This window comes from Mauremys mutica, chromosome 7 (assembly GCF_020497125.1).
Source record: "Mauremys mutica isolate MM-2020 ecotype Southern chromosome 7, ASM2049712v1, whole genome shotgun sequence".
Taxonomy (NCBI): domain Eukaryota; kingdom Metazoa; phylum Chordata; order Testudines; family Geoemydidae; genus Mauremys; species Mauremys mutica.
Genome location: NC_059078.1, coordinates 212396 through 235220, shown reverse-complemented (window position 1 = coordinate 235220; position 22825 = coordinate 212396). Strand labels below are relative to the sequence as shown.

Sequence of the window (22825 nt, the reverse complement as noted above, 5' to 3'; positions counted from 1 at the left end):
GTTTTTTTTCAAGTGTTACACTGTTGACTCATATTTAGCTTGTGATCCACTATGACCCCCAGATCCCTTTCCGCAGTACTCCTTCCTACACAGTCAGTTCCCATTTTGTATGTGTGCACTTGATTGTTCCTTCCTAAATTGAGTACTCTGAATTTCATCCTATTTACTTCAAACCATTTCTCCAGTTTGTCCAGATCATTTTGAATTTTAATCCTATCCTCCAAAGCACTTGCAACCCCTCCCAGCTTGGCATCATCCACAAACTTTATAAGTGTACTCTCTATGTCATTATCTAAATCACTGATGAAGATATTGAACAGAACCAGACCCATACCTGATCCCTGCGAGATCCCACTCATTATGCCTTTCCAGCATGACTCTGAACCACTAATAACGACTCTCTGGGAATGGTTTTCCAACCAGTTTTGCACCCACCTTATAGTAGCTGCATGTAGGTTGCATTTCTCTAGTTTGTTTATGAGACGGTCACGTGGGACAGTATAAAAGCTTTATTAAAATCAAGATATACCATGTCTACTGCTTCCCCCCATCCACAAGGCTTGTTACTCTATCAAAGAATCTCTACATGAACTCAACGGGGTCCCCTGCTTCTCAGCTCACAAATATTCTTCCTCATTTCAGGCCCCCTCTGCTCTGAGCCTCTCCCTTCACTCCTAAGCTCTCCTGCCAGCCTTCTAAACTCTGCTACAAATACAGCAGAAATAGTACACTCTCAAAAGTGCTTTTGGACCACATAAACATTATTTCTGAGACCTAAAGTCTGCAGTACATCTTGCATGCTTTGTAAAACAACACTTAGAAGATGACTGCATACTATGTACTATTCTTTAAAGGAAGTCACTAGATTAACATCCTACTCTACTGAAAACTGGCATAGGGATTTCAGTAACCACAAGTGGCCAAGGCCTCAGATTTTAGTCCTCAGATTAAAAAAGAAGTAATCTCCAGCACCATGCTGGAGCACTGAATCCAGTAGTGTCTCAGAGGCGAGACCCAACATCACTTCCTGCCCTATTTAGGTTTTCCTTAGCAGTCCCCCTTCCAAGAACAGAGCAGGTCAACTCCTATTTAGCTTCTAAGTGCTGATGACATCACAGTACAAACAAAAACAGTTAGTATACCTATTTGAATCAGGGTTTTCAAGCTATTTCATACTATCGACTCATATTCCATTTTCCTGCAGTGAATATGTCCCATCCTTCTGTTGCCATAGAAATGTAAGTGATGCCCGTAAAGAGGATTATGCACTTTCCAAAAGAAAGAGGAGCTAGGTTGTGGGGACAACTATTCTTCAAACACAAAATCTTCCAGGACTAGTGATTTATGGGGAAAGAAAGAATTGCTGCCAAAGAGACTTGCTTTTGTTTAAATTATCTCTTTGTTCCTGTTCTCTTTAACATGAAACCTCTATAATGTATATTGTGTTCTTGACATCCGTCTGGGATCCAAGGGGGCAGGCACTTAACTACACCCCACCCTATGGAACAGATTCAGCAAAATCATTACAAACTTCAATTCAAGACACTGTAACTAGGGGTTTCAAGAATCAATGTTTCCACAGGTTGAATCCAATCCTGGAAGCTGGCCCCTCCATATGCATCCCACATGGCAGGATGTGACCCAATTCTTTCAGTTCTCTCTGCTGGTAAACCTGCTGAGGGAGTGAAAGAACAGAGGCATCAACAAGCGGTGGTAGGGAGATAGGAGAGGTTGAGTTTGAAAGGAAAGTATCAGTTGTTCCCACATCATATTCTAATAGTAGCATGGGAGCTATACACTGTTCTTTCAAGGTCTTTTAAGATACTATCTCCTACAGACCCACAGCTGGGGATGGCACTCAACCCATAACATATTTAATTATAAATCCCTGGAAAATGGGGTTTACACTGGAATTGCAGATAGCGCCGCATGGCATTAGAGAGCCACTACAGACCTACCACCACCACCCACACATGCACACACATCCGTCTTGATTCCCCTTTACAGGAAGGCACCTTTACCCCATTCTGCCACTGTAAAGAAGCCTTGAAAAGGGTGCAAAGTCAGTTACACTCATTTTTAGGCCTATTTACACTGCCAGAGCGATGTAAAACAGACACAGTGTAAACAATAATCAGGCTCAGGACAGCCACTTACCGCTGGCAGCTGGACACAGTTGGAACTGACATCGTATTCAATATATGCCACTTCTAACCCATTCTCTGATTTCCCATCCTTCGTATAACAAACATCCCTGGTCCGAGTGGTCAGTTGGTCCACTTCCTCCATTGAATAGACACAGAGTGCAGACTCCTCGCTCAGTTTGCCAGACGAAGCCTGCCAGGCAGAAAAGGCAGTGAACAGCACTTCTCCTTGGGTGCTGAATCTCCCTCTTCTCAGATCACTGCCTGGTTGGGTGACATAAGCAGCCTGCAGTAGGCTGTATGTTTTCTCTTTGCTCCTACAGAGTAGTGGTAATTCCACATAGGAGTAATAGTGAGAGTCATCCAGACAGATTCGTGAGATGTAGGTCTTGTACTCCCGTGACTGGGACTTCAGATCCCGGCGATAAAACAGGAAGTAAACGCTGGATCGGTGGGTAAAGGATTTGATGAAATGGTGGTTATACTCAGAGAGCCGACCCACAGCCAACTTAGCCGTTTCTTCATAGGAGAAGATGGAGTGAGAGTCTGCCTCTTGCATGTTCCCCCCATGGGTCCTGAGATTTCGGGTGGTAATAGGAGGGATACCCCCTCCAACCCCTCTGCTGGTATACCCTCGTCCCACAAACAGCAGGGGCACGTCATCTTTTGAGTGGCTTACTAGTCCCACAGTAGTGATATTTGGGTCATTTGCAGCCACATACTGAGTGTCTCCAGGGCTCTCCGGTCGGAAGAGAACGTGGTCAATGGATCTGAGGCTTCTTTTTTCACAAATCCCCTGGTGCACACTGCCACACACAATGAGCTCCTCCTGCACAGAATTCACCAGTAACAGCTTGTTGTGATTGTCAGTGTTGTGTGCCTGGGGACATTCCAGCTTTGAGACAGGGGGGAGACAATCTTTGCTGTCCAAAACTGGCCCAGTTTGAACTGCGCTCTCCATCATCAGGTCTGATGTCAATTGGAAAAGAAAGTTGGTGGCCCCCAGATAAAGGGTCCCAGACTCAGAGTCTATAGTCAGGTGAAGGAATTTTGTGCTGTTGTGTGAAAAGGTGACATACTGCAGTCCCCTTGGAATCACTGCCCCCAGGAAACAGAGAGCAGGAAGAAGGAAAGTTCCCAGAGACATGGTAAACATTCTGCAAGAGAGAGAAAGCTGTTACCCTTTGGAGCTAGGAGCGAAGGTTTACACAAATCAGTCCTTCAACATTGTACTTTTATTATGAGAAGAGGTCGGTGAAGAGAACAGTGGCTAAATCTAGAGACCAAATAGCCAGAGATATAACAACAAATGAAAAATTATTAAAGAATATCAAAAGCAGGAAGCCCATGGAAGCATCAATGGCTTTGTTTGTGCAGCAGGGTGTTAAGGTGACAAGCACAGAGTAAAATAAAATTGTTGAGAGGCTAAAATACTACAGATATTCCTGGGACACTTTTACCAGATGACTTCATTTGTTGGTGGAGATCCCCATTACCAAGATTTTCATTGTAGGCCCAGAACTTGGACTGGTTATCCTAGAAACAGGGAATCAATATTCATGTTTCCTCAAGAGAAATCTGGCCAAAGCATAGATCCTCTGACCCAACAATGCCACCTCTGGCAGAAGATCCCATTTATACTGTAAAAACTAGCACGTCAGGGAGTTGGTTCAAACTCAGAAACCCCGCACAATAGCTAAAACACAATATGTCCTTGCAATACAAACAGAAGTGAGCCTTGTTTAACCATGTTCCTGGACTGTACTACAGACATAGGCTTTAGCAGGGATGTGTATTGTGAGTTCTCCAGGACAGGGGCCATATGTTTAGAGAGAACCTAGTACATTATGGGTATTACTCAAGAGCAATAAATCATGATGATAACACACCATGGTTCAGAAAAAAATACAGCTCATTTCTGGCTACACCATAGAACTGAAATATATTTTAAACTTTTTTGTACAGTATAGGTGGGTCTCAGTTTATAGAATCAAACTGTTCTGCATTTGAATCATGCAAAACGGTAAGTGTTCAGAGAAATAGTATTGTTTTTTGCATCCTACTTCTTCCCTCTCTTCTCACACATCCAATCCTACCTTCAAGTTCTCTTCCTCAGATTTTTGACCCCATATAGTAGCATTTCAGATTTCAGATCAATGTCACTTGAAAGTCTCACAAGGATAGTTCCTGTTCTGGATTTTTTATTCAAACTCATACGAAACAGACCCTGACAAGCTCCCAAGAACCAGCATTGTTCCTATTACACATCCTCCAAGGTAAAAAACATACATTTCCTCCAGCTCCATTCATATCCTATTAAAGAACATCTGCAGCAATCAATATTGAGCCTCAGCACTAGTCCAATAAAGGGAACAAAATAAACCAGGTTTCTCTATTATTGACCAATTCACAGACTAACACTATTCTGCATCCATTGCTATGGTAACCATCCATCTAAGTGTGAAAGGTCATAGTTGGCTCAGCTGTACCAGTAGAACCCCAGGGAGAAGCTTCAAAAATCAGCAGCACTCATTTCCCTGAGGCCCTTTGGAATATCCCTGTTAGGATCACTCCTTCCCAACCCTGATGCATCTTACTCTAATAATATTTAAAGGTCATGGCAAATGTTATCAAAATGTAAAACTGAGACAGATCCCTCCAATCTGTCTGAGGGCACCGGACAGTCCGCTCAGGCCAGAGCATCACACTGTATTTGGGTTTTATTCTCTGTGCCCCTCTCTCGTTGCATCCTTTGGAAACAAAGTCTCCTAGCTGCTTTTCAGAAAGATAGCTACTTTATTCAGCCCTGAATATGATCACAGGCCTTCTGGAGAGACTGAACTGGACAATAACTCAAACCTCATTTCTTAGAGCAGGGGTGGGGAACCTTTTTTCTATCAGGGGCCATTGACCCAAAGAAAAAAATCAGTCACGGGCCGCATACAGCCCCGCAAGGGGTGGGGGGCATGGAGGCTTGGGGCTTCCCCCCTGCAGCAGGGGAAGGTTTGGGGTACAGGAGGGGGCTCCGGGCTGGGGCCAAGGGGTCTGGAGTGCAGGAGTGGGCTCAGGGCTGGGGGTTGGGGTCTGGGAGGGACTTAGGGTGCAGGAGGGGGTTCCGACCTGGGGCAGGGGGTTTGGGGTGCAAGCTCTGGCTGGGCACTTACCTCAGGCGGCTCCCGGTCAGCAGCACAGTGGGTAAGATAGGCTCCCTGCCTGCCCAGGCTCCATGCTGCTCCCAGAAGCGGACGGCATATCAGGCCCCTAGGCCCCATATGGACTATAGAGTGGATAAAAAGCCGGCTAGACTGTCGGGATCAACAGGTAGTGATCAACGGCTCAATGTCCAGTTGGCAGCCGGTATCAAGTGGAGTGCCCCAGGGGTCGGTCCTCGGGTCAGTTTTGTTCAACATCTTTGTTAATGGATCTGGACGATGGGATAGATTGCACCCTCAGCAAGTTCGCAGATGACACTAAGCTGGGGGGAGAGGTAGGTACACTGGAGGGTAGGGATAGGGTCCAGAGTGATCTAGAGAAACTGGAGGATTGGGCCAAAAGAAATCTGATGAGGTTCAGCAAGGACAAGTGCAGAGTCCTGCACTTAGGATGGAAGAATCCCATGCACTGCTACAGGATGGGGACCAACTAGCTAAGCAGCAGTTCTGCAGAAAAGAACCTGGGGATTAGAGTGGATGAGAAGCTGGATATTAGTCAGCAGTGTGCCCTGTTGCCAAGAAGGCTAATGGCTGCATCAGTAGGAGAATTGCCAGGAAATTGAGGGAAAATTATTCCCCTCTATTCGGCACTGGTGAAGCCACAACTAAAGTATTGCGTCCAGTTTTGGGTCCCCCACTACAGAAAGGATGTGGACAAATTGGAGAGAGTCCAGCCGAGGGCAACAAAAATGATCAGGGGGCTGGGGCACATGACTTACGAGGAGAGGCTGAGGGAACTGGGCTTGTTTAGTCTGCAGAAGAGAAGAGTGATGGGGGATTTGATAGCTGCTTTCAACTACCTGAAGGGGGCTTCCAGCCCACAGTGCGAAGACTTGCTGCGGGCTGGATGAAATGAAGCAGCAGGCCATAGATTCCCCACCCCTGTCTTAGTGTATTAAATTCTCTAAGGACAAAGCATCACATTATAATTCATTTATATTGCGAGTCTCTGAGTAGCAGCAGCTCTCTCCTTATTTCCTGCACAGACTTATCCAGGCAGCAACTAAGCCAGTGTGGAAATACAGAGCTGTTATTTTGGGACACATTGCAGGCCCTCATTTGTTCTCTGCAGGCACTTCTGCCCAATCTTGAAAGGTAATTTTAAAAAAATCAGTCTTAAAGAGCAACAGCCAGAAATGGGCAGATAGGAGATGACTATGAAAAAGGGCAAGATCGAGCCTCCTTCAGAGGAACTGTCCATCTCTTCAGAATCCATAGGCTAGTCACTCTCTGGCAAGGCCACAGCTCTTTCTTCATGGAAAGTTATCACTTCCCATCACCTGTTGGAAACAACCAGCAAGCTCCACATTCTATCCTGGCACCTCTTGGAAAGCATTAAATTGCTTTCCAAAACCCCAGCTTTCATTAAAAACAAACAAACCCTTCAACTGTTATAGTTGCAAAGAAAACCTCACAACTGTGAGCCAAATGTGTAATTGATGCAGAGTCTGGAACAATAGCTCTGAGAGGCAGGGGTGCTGGAACAATTTGTATATTGGGGGTGCTGAGAGCCATTGAAACAAACTGTAAACCCTGTATATGATGGAAACCACTTCAAGGCAGTGAGGCGGAAGCACCCCCTGCACCCCTAGTTCCCGCACCTAGGCTGAGAGGTGTGAACGGCCCCTTCATTTCATCAGAGTGTAAACTCAGCTGCCTAGTCAAGCGTATTAATGATTTAATTCCTCATGCAAAAAAGGAGAGGGTGGGTCACAGATTTGTACAAACTGCTGCCAGTAGCATCTCATTTTGGTGCCACACGGGGTGGTGCATGCTGAATGCCACCACTGATTTTCTTTTCCCCCAACATAGTAGCCAAGCCCACGTAGCTTAGCAAAAGCCTGGGTATACTGAAGCCTCACTGAAGCCATGAGTATATTGAAGCTCAGGTGCCCATTTGCCCTCAGAGAGCACACGTCATCGTATTTTGACTGTTCTTACAATCTACCATGAGCAGTGTCTCACTTTGACAGCTCACATGGGCGGAGCTCAATTTGTGGGTAGAACTTGGACGAATACTGACACTTTTCTCTCCCCACCCCTAATCTGACTCCATTTGATCTTTGTGCTGAGCTCAAAATGATGCTGTTCGTCAAGGATCGTTACAGCAGAAAACAAGTCTGCAATGCTGTGAGGGAAGATCACCACTTGATGAACGGTGAGACTCAACTGAGATGTATCTACTTTAGATAGTAAACTCCTTGGCACAGGGACTGTTTCCCCTCTGGGTTCGATACAGCACCCAGCACACCAACCGAGTACAGATAATAATAGTAATTGTAAGAACTGGAAAAGCCAGGTTCTAATTTTGGCTATGCCACTGACTTGGCAAATCATATAACCTTTCTGCTATTACCCCTGTAAAATGGAGATATTACTGCCCTGCCACAAAGAGATGGTCTGTGGTGCTCTGTGGGTGTACAGTGTTACAGGTACTATCCACTATTAATTACAGGGCTTTATGAAGCTCTGAAAACACTCCATGTGCTTGTTGTAGGTAAGTAGACAGCATTGCCAGGACACACACAGACATGAAGCACTGGCACGCTGCCCTCAACGCACACATACACTGATTCACATCACACCAGCACTGGTTACATTTAGGTTACACACAGAGAGGGGCTTTTATGCTCAGTGGATAATGGACATTTAGAATTCGCTGCTCCCAACACTTCTGACAGAAACTGCTTCGGTAGGAATCTCAAACAACACTGGACTCACCTCAGGTTCTCCCTCTAGTATACGGGAAAGGAGTGGATTGAAGGATTTTATTGAAGTGTCTGTCACGGAGAAACATTTATATCTGTTGATAGGTATTTCTTAAAGTCAATAAGCAAGTTGTTATGGAACTTTTACATAATGTCAATGTCATAATATCAGACTCCTAAAGCAGCCAAAGCAGGGGAGGAAATTATGACATTTATACATCAACGTTAAGAAAATTAAGTCAAAACCAACTAAGAGCCTTTGTGGCACCTTAGAGACTAACACATTTATTTGGGCATAAGCTTTTGTGGGCTAAAACCCACTTCATCGGGTTTTAGCCCACAAAAGCTTATGCCCAGATAAATGTGTTAGTCTCTAAGGTGCCACAAGGACTCCTCGTTGTTTTTGCTGGTATAGACTAACACAGATACCACTCTGAAAAAAATTAAGTCAGTATATCTAACATGATTAATTTCCTGTGATCCTGGAAGGTCCTGCAGGCTCTGGAGGGCCTGCTGGCCTTTGTAACCTTCGGGCCTTCCTAATCTTCTTGTGTCCATAAGTGCCCATTGCTCTTCCTTTTAACCCCCAACTCTCCAATTACATCTTCCCAGCAAAGGTCCCCTTCTCACAACAAAAAGTTCCTGAGACACAAGACTGACTGATAGATAATAAGGTGGGGCATCTAACAGTAATACAACTGAAACACACAAGCTGTTAGTCCTGAGGCATGTCCATCTGTCTGTTGGTCATATGGAATATTCAGATTCTGCAGTACTTAAGATTTTACTTTACAAAAAAAAAGAAAAAAAGAAAAAAAAAAGATTCTATTCCTCCTCGTTGTGAAGCAAATCTTCCAAATATATACTGAGTATAAAGTGAGACAGTGTTGTTTTCCTGACTCTGCGAAGAGCTCGAAACAGTGGCTCACAGATGTGTGAGTTCTACTGCAAAGCACTACTTTAATCAACTGTTAACTCTAAAGGCTAACCATGTTAAAAATTCAGTATAAACTTCAGTTTCAGCACATGGAATGTGGAACTGGTGTAAATGAACGCACAAACGGGGAGTGGCCGAACACCAGTGGTGGGAGCATTGAGAGACCAGAAAAGGGACAGAGGTGCAGCTAGTCCCATAACTGTGACAGGGAAGTTACCATCAGGGGCGGCTCTAGCCATTTCACCGCCCCAAGCACGGTGGCACGCCGCGGGGGGGCGCTCTGCCGATCGCCGGTCTCGCGGCTCCGGTGGACCTCCCGCAGGCGTGCCTGAGGAGGGTCCGCTGATCCCATGGCTTCGGTGGAGCATCCGCAGGCACACCTGCAGGAGGTCCACTGGAGCCGCCTGCCGCCCTCCCGGCGACTGGCAGAGCGCCCCCTGCGGCATGCCGCCCCAAGCACGCGCTTGGCGTGCTGGGACCTGGAGCCACCCCTGGTTACCATATATAGTCCTAAATATTCTGCCTATCACATAGACCATTATTAAAAACACTTAATGTGTTGGACATTTTGCTCAGGACAGAGCCCTGGAACGTTGCATAGCCCTAAGCCATAATCTCTAAAGTCCGAAGCATTTTTTCTTCTTGCTTTCCAGAGGGTGAGAGGTTTAAAGATATTCCCCAGTGAAAGGGCTTCAAAATGAATACTTAAAGCAGTGATTTGAGAAGGTACTGGCTGATGAGAAGACTTTCCCTGGAACGCCATACAGCGAGACGGCAGATCTGAGAGGTCTGGACCTCTCAGAAACAGGGAGATGGTTGTGACAATTTATGTTCTGTGAACTGGTTCCACTTCATCCCTAGAATTATGTGCATGTATTGAATATAGTGCCCATAGCTGTCGTGTGATTATTAGGTGAATTATGTAAGGGATTGTGCATGTTAACTGCAGTTGGGTTTATGTGATTATTGGGGGTACCACTGAGCCCGCCAATTCCACCAGCCTGGACTCCCTTACACTGTCCTGCTGAGCCAGGCCCTCAAGCAGCACTTAAGTGCACACCCCCTTTGGGATGCAAACCCAAAATAGTATTGTCTTGTGCTGCACAGAGAACTGTACAGTGTAAGCTTATGAAATTCTCCCCCTCCCTTAATGTGGAGGAAGATATGCACAGCTTTTTGCCCCCCCAGTTATGAATTCCACAAATTAGTTTTAGAGAAAACAAAACAAGTTTATTAACTACAAGATAGATTTTAAGTGATTATAAGGGACAGCAAACATCAAAGTAGATTACTGAACAAATAAAACAAACATGCAAACTAAGCTTAAACTGGTTACAAGTAGTAATTTCTCACCCTAAATGTTGTTTTAGGCATTTCTTTCACAAGTCAGACATCTTTTCCAGCCTGGGCTCAGCTCTTCTCCCCCACTTTTTTCCTTTGTTTCTTAGACATTTCCAGCATCATCCTGGACGGGGATTCAGTGAAGAACGAACACTGATCAAGTCACTCCCTAGCCTTAAGTGGGTCTTACATGTGGCAGGAACCCTTTGTTTTCCAGTGTGGTCTGCCCTCCTGCCCCCCCATGGAAAGATACTAGTATTCTATCATGGAGTCCAGTACCAGGTGACATGATCACATGACCCTGCAGTGTCAAAGTAGCCATGAGTCAAAAGTTGTTTGCAGCATCCCAGAAAACTTCTCAGGAAGGTGGGAGATTAGCATCTTCAAAGACCTATTGTTCTCCCTAATGGTCCACCCAGACTAATTGCATTCTATCTGGTGGGCAGTTCCCCAGGTGTAAACCCACTTGTAATTGATACATAGTCAATATTCCTAACGTCAAATACAGAAATGATACATGCATACAAATAGGATAAGCATATTCAGTAAATCATAACCTTTCCAATGATATCTCACGACGCATCTTGTATAAAATACATCCTAGTTATGCTAAAGTAATATTATAACAATATTTCCATGAAGAATATGGGATGTAGTGTCACAGAGCCCATGATGGTGCAAACGCTGTGTCCAAATCCCTTATGCCCCTACCATCCAAGCGCTTGCCGCTGGAGGGGAGGTGCCGGGGTTCAGGGTCTCAGTGCCCTCTGTCCCGGGACTGGCAGTGGAGCTCGGCGGATCGGCAACAGTACACTGGCAATCGACCACCTGGAGCTTTGGGATCAGTACCGGGACTCCAGCGAATGAGAATGGAATAGCAGAGAGCACCATCTCGACCCCACGGATCAGAGCCACAAGTCTGGCAATCAGCGTCTCCGATCTGAGGCCCAGCCGCGTGGTTCCAGGGACCAATGTTGTGGCTCCAATGAACACCATTGCCCTGGCTCCGGTGACCACCGTTGCCCCAAGGAATGACAACCATGCTCCAGCAACCGGTGGCATGGTTCTGTTCCGTGCCAATTGTCCGGCGAACAATGCCATGCCTCAGGGGACCAATGCAGAGACAGGCAAATGGTGCCAGGAGCTCTGGTCAGTGGGGGAGAGCTAAAAGCGTGTCCCCAGGGATCACTGCTTCGACGCCAACTGCTGCAGTGCCAGGGAGTGATGCCGCATGGATGGGGAACTTTGCGCAGGCCCCAGTGCCAGCTTCACTCTCGAGAAGATGACATCTTGACGGGGCATCGGTGGCACTGGCAAAGACATGTCTTTAGCAGCCTGGAAAACCTCTGGCGTAGATGGAACCTCCAGGTGCCAGGGATCTCTGCCACTACCTGGAGTGGCTGGTGGGTCCCTGGGGGGGCTGGATAGCCTGTCTGAGCTCCACAAAAGATGTACTGCCATGCGTAGGCCTATGCTCCTCTCTGGATTTCTCCTTCCTCATATGGGACATTGGGGAGCGCTCTCTCCCTGTGTGCTTCCTCTGCTTCTTAGCAGGCACCGTGGACAGGGATTGGTGCCAGGCAGAGACTGGTGCCAGTGGCAGACTTTGCATTGGTGCAGAGTCTGATCTCTGCAGCTCGAAGACCAGCACGAGAGCTGACTTCGTGAGGAGCGCTCTTAGTCTTATGTCCCACTCCTTTTTAGTTCTTGGCTTGAAGCTTGTGCAGATGTGACACTTGTCACTAACATGGGTTTCTCCCAAACACTTCAAGCAGCTTTGATGTGGGTCTCTGACCGACATAGGCCTTTTGCAGAGGTCACAAGGCTTGAAGCCCGGAGCCTAGGGCATGGCCTGTCCCTGGGGTAAAGTCCCTCAGGGGACTTTCTAACTTATCTACAGTCACTGTTAAGCTAACTATCAAGAGAACAATAAAAACTACTTATCTAAGAGCTATTTACACAATGGGTGATAGGCAAAAACCACTGGGTAGAGAATGCTTGCTGCATAGAGTGTTGTAAGCAAGACACAAGTAATTCTTCCACTCTACTCCATACTGATAAGGCCTCGCCCGGAGTACTGTGTCCACTTCTGGGTGCTACATTTCAGGAAAAATGTGGACAAATTGGAGAAAGTTCAAAGGACAGCAACAAAAATGATTAAAGATCTAAAAAAACATGACCTATGAGGGAATATTGAAAAAATTGGATTTGTGTAGTCTGGAGAAGAGAAGACTGAGGGGAGACATGATAACAATTTTCAAGTACATAAAAGGTTGTTACAAGGAGAGTGAAAAATTGTTCTCCTATTCTCCTTAACCTCTGAGGCTAGGACAAGAAGCAATGGGCTTAAATTGCAGCAAGGAAGGTTTAGGTTGGACATTAGGAAAAAACTTTCTGTCAGGGTGGTTAAGCACTGGAGCAAATTGCCTAGGGAGGCTGTGGAATCTCTGTCATGGAAGTTTTTAAGAACGGGTTAGACAAACATCTGTCAGGAATTGTTTAGTTATTACTTAGTCATGCCTTGAGTGCAGAGGACTGGACCAGATGACCTATTGAGGTCCCTTCCAGTCCTACGCGTCTATGATTGTGCAAAGCCAACCTGAATACTAAGAACCGGGGGTTTGCATTAACAGAGATGAACACAAAGGTGGTCGCAGCATGAAAAGGTTTGGGAACCACTGCTAGATTAAAGAGCTCTCTACTATCAGAATTTTTCTCCCAATGTAGGTATTTATAGACTGAGTAAGTAAACTCTTGACTTTCCTTTTGGATAAACTGAATAGTCTCTCACTATCGGGCATGATTTCTTGACCTCAGATCATTCTCGTTGTTCTTCTCCGACCCCTTTCCAAGTTGTCAATACCCTTTTTTAAAGCATGGACACCAGAACTGAACACACATGGCAGGGTCAGCTTCCACAGTGCCTTTGTGCTTACTGGGGCACTATTCACCCTACTTCAGTTCCCTCCCACCTCAGGGAAACTCTCCAGGCACCACCTGGAAAGTGCTGCTAAGACACAGACAATAGTCCCACAGGCAACATAAACAAGAGGGTCTCTGGCCCCTTTTGGGCTCAGTTCTCACTCTGTGAATCAGTGCTTTGTAGGGTAGCTGGATTTTTCCCCTCTGGGAGTCCCCCTTCTCCCAGGTGGAGTCAAAGTAGCCAAGCATCAGTTTTCCTCCAGTCTATCTGCCTGGGATTTACCCTTCTCCAGGGCCTACCACAAGACTCAACTGCGATTCTGCAACACCCCCAGACTGAGAGCTCTCACCCTTTGTAGGCTTCCCAGGACCCCCTTCCCAACTAGCCCTAATAATTAAACAAGAGCATCTGATTTGCAGCCAATCAAGATCAGCTGGGAGGATAACTGACTGTCACAGGTGAGGTAGGGGCCTGATTCCCCTTACAGGTATGTCTACACAGCCTGCAGCATTGAGCCTTACTGGCTGAACACTTAGGTTAGTGGGGCTTGTGCCTGCATTCTAAGAAAAGCTGTTGCACTTGCAGTTCAGGCTGACACCTAGGGAGGGGAGTGCTCCAGCCTAAAACTTGCTTCCACAGGCTACGCAGACATATCCTAACAGACCAGCCTGCCCCATAGTAGCCAGTAAGGCCCAGATCCACAACGGTATTTAGGCTTCTAACTTCCTTTGAAATACCTTTGTGGATTTTGGCCTAATATCTCACTAATGCAGTAAACAGTGATAACATCTCCCCTACTTCTACTCAATATTCGCCTGATTATATATCCAAAGATCACATTTGCTTTCTTAGCCATTGCATTGCACTGTGGATTCACATTATGTTCAGTTGCTTGCTCACTATGATCTCAGAATCCTTTTCTGAGTCACTGCTGTCCAAAATACAGTCCCCCATCTTAGCCTCCATTCTTGGTTCCTATATAACCTTGCATTTAGCTCTATTAAATGTGTGGTGTTCAAACAAGCCCAATTTTCCATGAGATCTAGATAATTCTGTAGGAAAGATGTTACCTACCTTTCATAACTGTTGTTCCTCAAGATGTGTTGCTCATGTCCATTCCATGGTAGGTGTGTGTGCATCCAAATGCACCGTCGTTGGAATTTTTTGCCTTAGCGGTATCCACAGGGCCGGCTCTGGCACCCTCTGGAGTCCCACACTCATACGCCAGTATATGAGGTGCCGGGGCCCCACACCCTCTCAGTTCCTTCTTGTCGGCAACTCCAACAGAGAGGCAGCAGGACAGGTCATGGAATGGATATGAGCAACACATCTCAAATAGCATCAGTTACGAAAGGTAGGTAACTGTCTTTTCTTCTTCGAGTGCTTGGCTCATGTCAATTCCATGCCACGTGATTCTCAAGCAGTATTCCCGGAGGTGGGCTCGGACTTATGATTTCTCTGTTTGCAAAGCTGGTGTCGTCTCTGGCCTGCTGGGTGATGGCATAGTGGGACGTGAAGGTATGGATAGATGACCAGATAGTGGCTCCATAGATATCTTGAATCAGCACCTGGGCCAGGAAGGCTGCTGACAAGGCCTGCACTCTGATGGAATGGGCGGTTACAATCGCCAGCGGTGGCACCCTCAACCTGTTCATAACAAAACCTAATGCAGGCAGATATCCAAGAGGAAATTCTTTGAGCAGAAACAGGCAGATCTTTCATTCTGTCCGCTACTGCGATGAAAAGTTGCATTAACTTACAGAATGGTTTGGTTCTTTCAGTGTAAAAGGCCAGGTGCTTTTTTGACATCCAGAGCGTGCAACCTGCAATTCTGTTAGACCTATGAGGTTTTGGGGAAAAGACTGGCAGAAATATGTCCTGATTAGTGTGAATCTGCAACACCACCTTAGGGAAAAAAGTTGGGTGCAGTCACAGTCAAACCTTGTCCTTATAAAACACCATGTAGGGCAGTTCTGATGTGAGCGCTCTGGGCCGACACAATTGCCACCAGGAAGAACACCTTCCATGAGAGGAGCAAGATGACACAAGAAGCCAATGGCTCAAGGGGTGGCCCTGTGAGTCTTGAGAGCACTAGGTTCAGATCCCAAGGTGGGATAGGGTCACAAACTTGAGGGTAAAGTCACTCCAGACCTTTCAGAAACTTGACCGTCATATCCTGGGGAAAAAATGACCTGCCCTGGATCGGTGAGTGTAAGGCTGAAATGGCCACCAAGTGGACTTTAACTGACTATAAGGACAGGCCTTGGTGCTTGAGGTGCAAAAAGTAGTCCAGAATCGACTGAAGGGAGGCCTGGTGAGGCGAAAGATCCCGGACCAGTGCCGAACACACAAAGCGCTTCCACTTAGCTAGGTAGATCACCCTGGTGGAGGGCTTTCTGCTACCCATCAGGACACACTGAACTTGGGCTGAGCATGCCTGCTCTTCTGCATTCAGCCATGCAGAAATCATGCTGTCAGGTGCAGGGCTGCTAGGTTTGGGTTCAGTAGTTGGTCGTGGCTCTGGGAAAGTAAGTCCAGCTAGAGCGGTGGTTCCAGCAGTGCCACTATCGAGAGCTCCAGCAGTGTTCCGAACCAGTGTTGGCAGAGCCATGTCAGAGCTATCACCTTGTCCTGTTTGATCTTCACAAGGACTCTGTGCACCAGTGATATTGGCAGGAAGGTGTACAGTAGTGCCCCTGACCATGGGAGCAAGAAGGTGTCGGATAGGGAGCCTCTGGCAAGTACATGAATCAAGTGGAAATTATGGCACTTCCTGTTCTGTCTGGATGCGAACAAGCCCATCTGGGGAGTCCCCCACTTCTGGAAGACTACGCTGACTACTTCCAGGTGAAGCTGTCGTCAGACGCTACCAGAGTGGTGCTCTGCTCTGTTCAATGTTGATATCAATCGGCTGCGTGCATGTTCCCTCTGTGTGCTGCCCCAGTTCTGCGCAGATAGCTGACACAGCAGACCCTGAGAGAACCCCCAATGACCACAGACTCTAGTAAGGTACAAAGGCACCCGGGCCAAGTTTATTGTCGAAGAGGAACACAATCTCCAGCTCCCTGGCACAGAAGTCCAAGGTGCTGCTAAAGTGCTGCTAGCTAGTACTTATGTGCTCCCTGACAATGGACTCAGCTCAGTCAGTGGCGGGACTTTCCACTGCGCCCTAGGCCGGACAGAGATACCATCCCAGGGATGCATTCTTATACACAGGTACAAACAAGTCACACATCACTCCTGACGTATCAAGGTACAACCCCTCTACGTAGTAAGGTGCCGCCTCTCACCGTGTACATGTTGGTTCAAACAAAACAACTCTATCTGTCATATTACCCTTTTGACCCTGTCTTTAGGATAGGTCAGCTTGTTCCTTGTTATCTGTGTGGACTGTACAAGTATGCGAATGTTCTGGTATCTGGTGTCAGTACCTTTTAGGTATGTCTCTTTTTGCAGCATCAGCCCTTTCCTTGCTAGCTTCTGTGAGCAGGGCCTGCCTCTGGCTCACAGCTTAACTTTGCTTTATGTTAGCAAAGTCTTGTCCATTACTTTAGTTCAGGCCTTAGGCCTCATACCGGGCCTCTGATACCAAGGTTTATATCTCAGGGCCTCCTCTTACTATAGAAGCAACCATTCATGGTAAGATGAAAAGGTCCTGCTGAAGCAATTTTCTAGCCCTTTCCTGGCCCCCGGGAAGTGCGAGGCCACCAAGAGGATGGCATGCTCCACACAGATGTCCCATAATCAGAGAGCTTCTTGGCAAAAGGGTGATGAGTGGGCGCCGCCTTGCTTGTTAATATAGAACATCCTGGCAGTATTGTCTGTTAGGATTTGAACCACCTTGCCTGTCAGGTTGGGTAGGTATACCTGACAGGCCAAGCATATCGCCATGAGCTCTCTGATGTTTATGTGGAGAGAGTGATATTCCTCCAACCCAGCAACCTTGCATAGCAAGGCTGCCAAGGTGGACTCCCCAACCCAGATCCAAGGCATCAGAGACCAGATTCACTGAAGGGAATAAGGCCACAAAAGGAACGCCTTCCAATACCGAGCTGGGGTCCGTCCATCATTCCAGGGATGACCGGATGTGGTCCGGTACCATCACCACCTGGTCCACATCGTGTCTGTTGGGAACATAGACCAATGTCAGCCATGCCTGCAGGGATCTGAGATGAAGCCATGCTTGCCGGACCACGTAAGTACATGCTGCCATATGCCCCTTGAGGCACATGCGTGAGAGGGTGGGCTCTCATGTGGGAGACTAGTCTGGACATGGCCTGGAAGCAGGTCTCCGGCAGGAAAGCTCTAACTTGCATAGAATCGAGGATCGCCCCTCTGAACTCTATATGCTAAATGGGGGTCAGAGCTGATTTCTTCCATTTATCAGCAGGCCCAGATCCTGACAAGTAGAGCACACCAGATTGAGGCTTCTTTGCACCTGGGCCTATGAATGTGATCTTCCCTTGATGAGCCAGTCATTGAGATACAGGAAAATCTGCACTCCGCGACGCCTCAGGTAAGTGGCCACTGGCGCAATGCACTTTGTGAAAACTCTTGGGGCAGACGAGAGGCCAAAGGGTAGTGCCACGAACTGGAAATGGCATTGGCCAACCAGAGAAATCATTTGTGTCCATGGAAAATGGAAATATGAAAATATGCCTTCTTCAGGTTGAGGGCGGCATACCAGTTTCCTGGATCCAGGGAGGGAATAATGGAGGCCAGGGAAACCATGCAAAACTTCAACCCCTTGAGATATTTGTTGAGGCAACGCAGGTCCAGAATGGGTCTGAGGCCTCCTTTAGCCTTCGGGATTAGGAAATATCAGGAATAGAACCCTTTCCTCCTCATATCGTGAGGGACCTCCTCTACTGCCCCCAGTCGTAGGAGCGTTTCCACCTCCTCAACGAGAAGTTGCTCGTGAGAAGGGTCCCTGAAGAGGGATAGGGAATGGCAGAGAACTGCAGAGTATAGCCCAGGGTGGCCAAACCGTGGTTCGTGAGCTGCATGCAGCTCTTTTACAGTTGAAGTATGGCTCACGGACCCCCCCATGCCTCCCCATTCTCTGCTTACCAGACTTTGTGGGGAGAGCTCAGGGGTTCTGCCTTGCAGTGGAGTGGTAGGGATTAGGGGTTTCTGCCAGAGATGACTGGTGCCTGCTGAAAGTGGAGGGGCACAATTTAAAGATTTGGCCCCTCCAACAGCTTGAATCACACCCCAGGCATACTCGGCCCCTCCTTGCAGCTCCCAGGTGTTAGCTCCATGTGGAGGCAGCGGTAAACAGCTGGGAGCTGCAGGGAGAAGCTGCTACTTTAGCTCCGTGGGGAGAGGCAGCAGCAAAAGCAGCAGCTCTCCATGCAGTTCCCAGCTGTTTTCTGCTGCCTCTTCCCATGGCTACAGCTCCCACCTCGCCGGCTCCAGCAGCTGCTATGCAGGGAGGGAGCCTGGCAGCACCATGTGACCAAGCAGGGCCAGCAAACCCAGGCAAAAGAGTCTGGGAAGGGTATGTGACCCCATGTGCCTCCCCACATGACACCTCTGCAGGTAGGGGGATTTTTGGGCTTCAGCCTCACTCCTGCTGAAGCCCTGAACCCTGGCAGGCACCTCCCGCAGGGCTAACACCCCAAGACACCCCCTCCTTGTGGGGCTGAAGCCCCAAGCTCCAACATGCACACTCCGGCTCTCGAACTTATGAAGATTGTAGTATGCAGCTCAGAGGGTCAGTAAGTTTGGCTACCCCTGGTATAGCCCGATGCTATTGTGTTGAGCACCAACGGTCTAAGGTTACTCAGGCCCATGCAGTCAGGAAGAGACACAACCCGTTCAAAAACAATGAGGGGATGGATCCTGAAGTTCCACTGGGGTGCCATCCTTTTGCACACCATCAAAATGCCTGCCGTGGCCCCAGTGTCATGCAGGACCAGACTGAGCAGGTGAGGAAGATGAAGTGAGATGATGGCATTTAAACCCTTTATCCCACTCCTTTCTCTTATAGGAGCCTTGCCATGGCAGCCCCCAGGATCTGGGTGGTGGAAGCGGTCGGTACTGCTTCCTAGCAGCTTGGAGTGTGTGAAGACCCAGAGAGCATAACGTAGTCCCTTGGGCCATGCAGCCTAGCAGTAGTCTGCTCTGAGAAGAGAGCATTCCCCTTGAATGAGAGGTCCTGAATGGACAGTTGCATCTCTGGGAACAGTCAGCATGGAATCTCCTTCCTTAGAGGTTTTTAAGGTCAGGTTTGACAAAGCCCTGGCTGGGATGATTTAGTTGGGGATTGGTCCTGCTTTGAGCAGAGGGTTGGACTAGCTGACCTCCTGAGGTCCCTTCCAACCCTGATATTCTATGATTCTATGGGAGAGCCCCGAAGGAGTGCAGCCATGAATTGCGCCTCATGGCCATGGCAGAGGCTACAACTCTGACTGCCAAGTCAGCCGCATCCCATGCCATCTGGAGGGAACCCCTCACCACCACCTTGCCCTCCTCCAGGATGACTGCAAATTCTGGACCAAGGTCCTGAGGAAGAGAGTCTTTAAACTTATTGAGGGAGTCCCACAAATTAAAACTGTATCTCCCCAACGGGGCATGGTCATTTGACACCCGGAGCTGGAGACTAGCCAGCGAATAAACCTCTCTCCCAAAAAGGTCCAATTTTTTTGCATCCTCATTTTTAGGAACAGGCCTGCCTGACCCCGCCTGTCCCTTTCATTAGCCAGAGATACCACTAGCGACCCAGGGGGAGGATGGGTGTATAGATATCCAAACCCCTGGGCAGAAAAGTTGTATTTCTTTTCCGCCCTCTTGGATGTCAGTGATATAGAGGACGGGGTCTACCAAAGGGCCTTAGCTATTCCCAAGACCCCCTCGTGCACTGGCAATGCAACCCTAGCCAGGCTGCTGCTGTTAGGACGTCAAAAAGGGTGTCCGTGGGTTCTGTGAGCTCCTCTGCTTCCAGACCCAAGTTGGAAGCCACTCTCCTAAGCAGAGCTTGACATGCTCTAAAGTCATTGGGGAGGGGTAAGAGACAGCCAGAGGGCCCCACCACCGCTTCATCCAGTGATGAGGACGATGATAGTACAACACGGGGAGGGGCTGGGGCACTCTCCCTCACTGGGAAGGTTTCCCATACTGTGGGTACGTGCTCCTTGGCCCCCGGGTCAGAGCCCAAGTCATGGTCTGAACCCGGTGTCAGCAGTGCAGTAGGTCACTTCTCTGATGCAACCATGGAGGAGTGGTGAGAGTACAGCACTGGCATCATCAGAAGACCCCGTGGGTTCCAATAAGGCCGTTGAGCTGGCCAATGACCCTGCTGCCATGCACTTGCCGCAGGATCCCCGCTGATGTCCAGTACCCAAGCCGACCACTTTTTGCGCAGAGAGGGGCTAAATTCCCGTTCCAATTCTGCAGAGGTGCCATCCCTCAGGGACCACAGTGGGGCCCTGAGAGCCTCCCCCGATGGCTGCCACCAAGGGTGGGTGACCGATGCGTCTCTGGAGATCGGTGCGGGGTAGGTGGGGACAGGCAGTGTGAAGTTGAAGAATAACCCCAAATAGGCAGTGACTGGTGCAACGGAGACCGACTTGTGGCAAGGCGGCAGTTGGCAGGGCGGTACTGGGAGGGCAGAGATCGGCATCTCAAAGCCAGCAAGCCGCCCCGCGATAGCAGGGAGCGCAAATGCTGTGCTGCAGACCTGGGTCACCTGATCGGGAACCACAGCTGCAGTGCCGGGGGTTGGGACCACGGAGTCATGGACCGACGTCTCTCCTCCAAGGACCGATGATGCCCCATTGCCCCTTGGAGGTGGTCCCATTATGGGCTTGCCCTTGGATGGAGGAACCTTCATGGTCTCTCCCACTGGCCATGGTGCAGGCAGGGCCATTAGGTCCCTAGCCACTTGGAAGGCCTCGGGCGTCAAAGGCACTATCAAGTGCCGGGGTCCCCTATTGCTCCCTGGAGTCGGAGACGGATCCCTGAGAGGACTCAGGGGTCTTGACAGGGAAGTGGCCCCTTGACAATCTGGGGTGGACAGGCAGCCCAAACAGGGTCCTTTGCTTGCCACTGCTTTTCCCTCTTTACTTGGTGCTGGGGAGCGACCCCACTATTTCTTTTGGAACTTCTTAGGCAATGGTGAGGGGGAACAGTGTCGGGAAGAACTCGGTGCTGGAGGAGCACTCCACACCGTTGCAGACTTGCTTGGAGTCGAGTCAGAACAGGATGACTCCAATACCAGGCAAAGTGTAGCCTCCATGAGGAGGGCTTTTAGACATATGTCCCATTTTTTCTGGGTCCTTGACCTAAAATTTTTACAAATCCTGCACTTCTCCTTCATGTGTGACTCCCTCAAACACTTCAGGCAGCTGCTGAAGTCACTAACCATCATCAGCTTATTGCAAACTGAGAATGGTTTGAAGTCCGGGGACCAGGGCATGCCCTGTCTCTGGGACAAGTCCCTGCAGGGACTCTAACTAACACTGCTTTGCTAACTAATTTAAACTATGTACAAGAAATTACAGATAAGTAAGGCTAAGGTTTTGTCACTGATATTTTTAATGAAAGTCATGGACAGGTCATGGGCAATAAACAAAAATTTGCAGAAGCCCATGACCGATTCCTGAATTTCTCTAAAAATTATCCCTGACAAAATGGGGAAGCGGGTTCAGCACCCACTGCTGCTGTGGGTCCTGGATCCCCCACTGCTGCGGGGAGTGGGAGCTCCGTGGTCTTCCTGCCTGCAGGGGCTGGGCAGCTGTGGGGGGTGCCCTCCCCACCCACTGTAGCTGGACAGCTTCAGGGTCTGCCAGCTGCCCACCATGGCTGGGCAGCTGTGGGGGAGGTTTAATATGTACTAATTGATTTTGTATAATTCTACGTTTTTAATCAATATTGAACAATACTAAATCAAATACCTTACAGAAGTCTAACTATATTAGGTCAGTTACTTTGGTCAAACAAATTTATAATTTAATTAAAAAAAAAGTCAAGCCCTTGTCTATAAAGCCATGTTGGTTTGGTATTATGCCACCATCCTTTAATTATTTATTGATTGTGTCCCCTATCATCCTTTCCATGATTTTGCATCAAGCTAGCCAGCCTATAGGTACCGGAGTCCTCCTGTTTACTCTTTTCACAAACTGGTAGAACATTAGCTTTTTTCCCCTGGTCCCCTGGAACTTCCCCAGTGCTCCAAGATTTGTAAAGAAAAAAAAATCAGCCTCAATGGGTCAGAGAGCCCCTCTACCAACTCTAAAATTCCTGGATTCAAGTTAACTGATCCTTCACACGTAAACATTTCAAACTGAGACAAGATTTTGTTTGATTCATATCTGTGTAGGGGCAACTGTAGTTTACACTGGCTACACTGTCTATTCAACTGAAACTGCTCATTTCTATGGTGAATTATTAAATTGTGGCTGGGATTTTCAAACAAATAGGGGCCTAAAACTGGGCTCCTAAATTCATATTTAGGTACCTAAGAACCTAGCCATACAAGTTATTTTTAAAAGACTGACCTATAATAATAATTAGACGTTATATAGCATATTACACCTTGAAGGCATGGCACAAATATT

General features: G+C 48.0%; 1 protein-coding gene across 7 annotated transcripts in view; it reads right to left on the bottom strand.

Annotated features, from left to right (window-relative positions):
- PLXNB1 (plexin B1) overlaps positions 1–22825 on the bottom strand; it is a 211147-nt gene that overhangs the window by 130046 nt on the left and 58276 nt on the right. For 5 of the 7 annotated variants that reach the window (XM_045023174.1, XM_045023178.1, XM_045023176.1 and 2 more), the window contains exon 3: positions 2158–3301. The exons of the other annotated variants lie outside the window; for them this stretch is intronic. In XM_045023174.1, coding sequence (XP_044879109.1) covers positions 2158–3300 — 1143 coding nt within the window. In that variant the 5' untranslated portion in view covers position 3301. The remainder of the gene's footprint in view (positions 1–2157; positions 3302–22825) is intronic. 7 annotated transcript variants of the gene reach the window in all.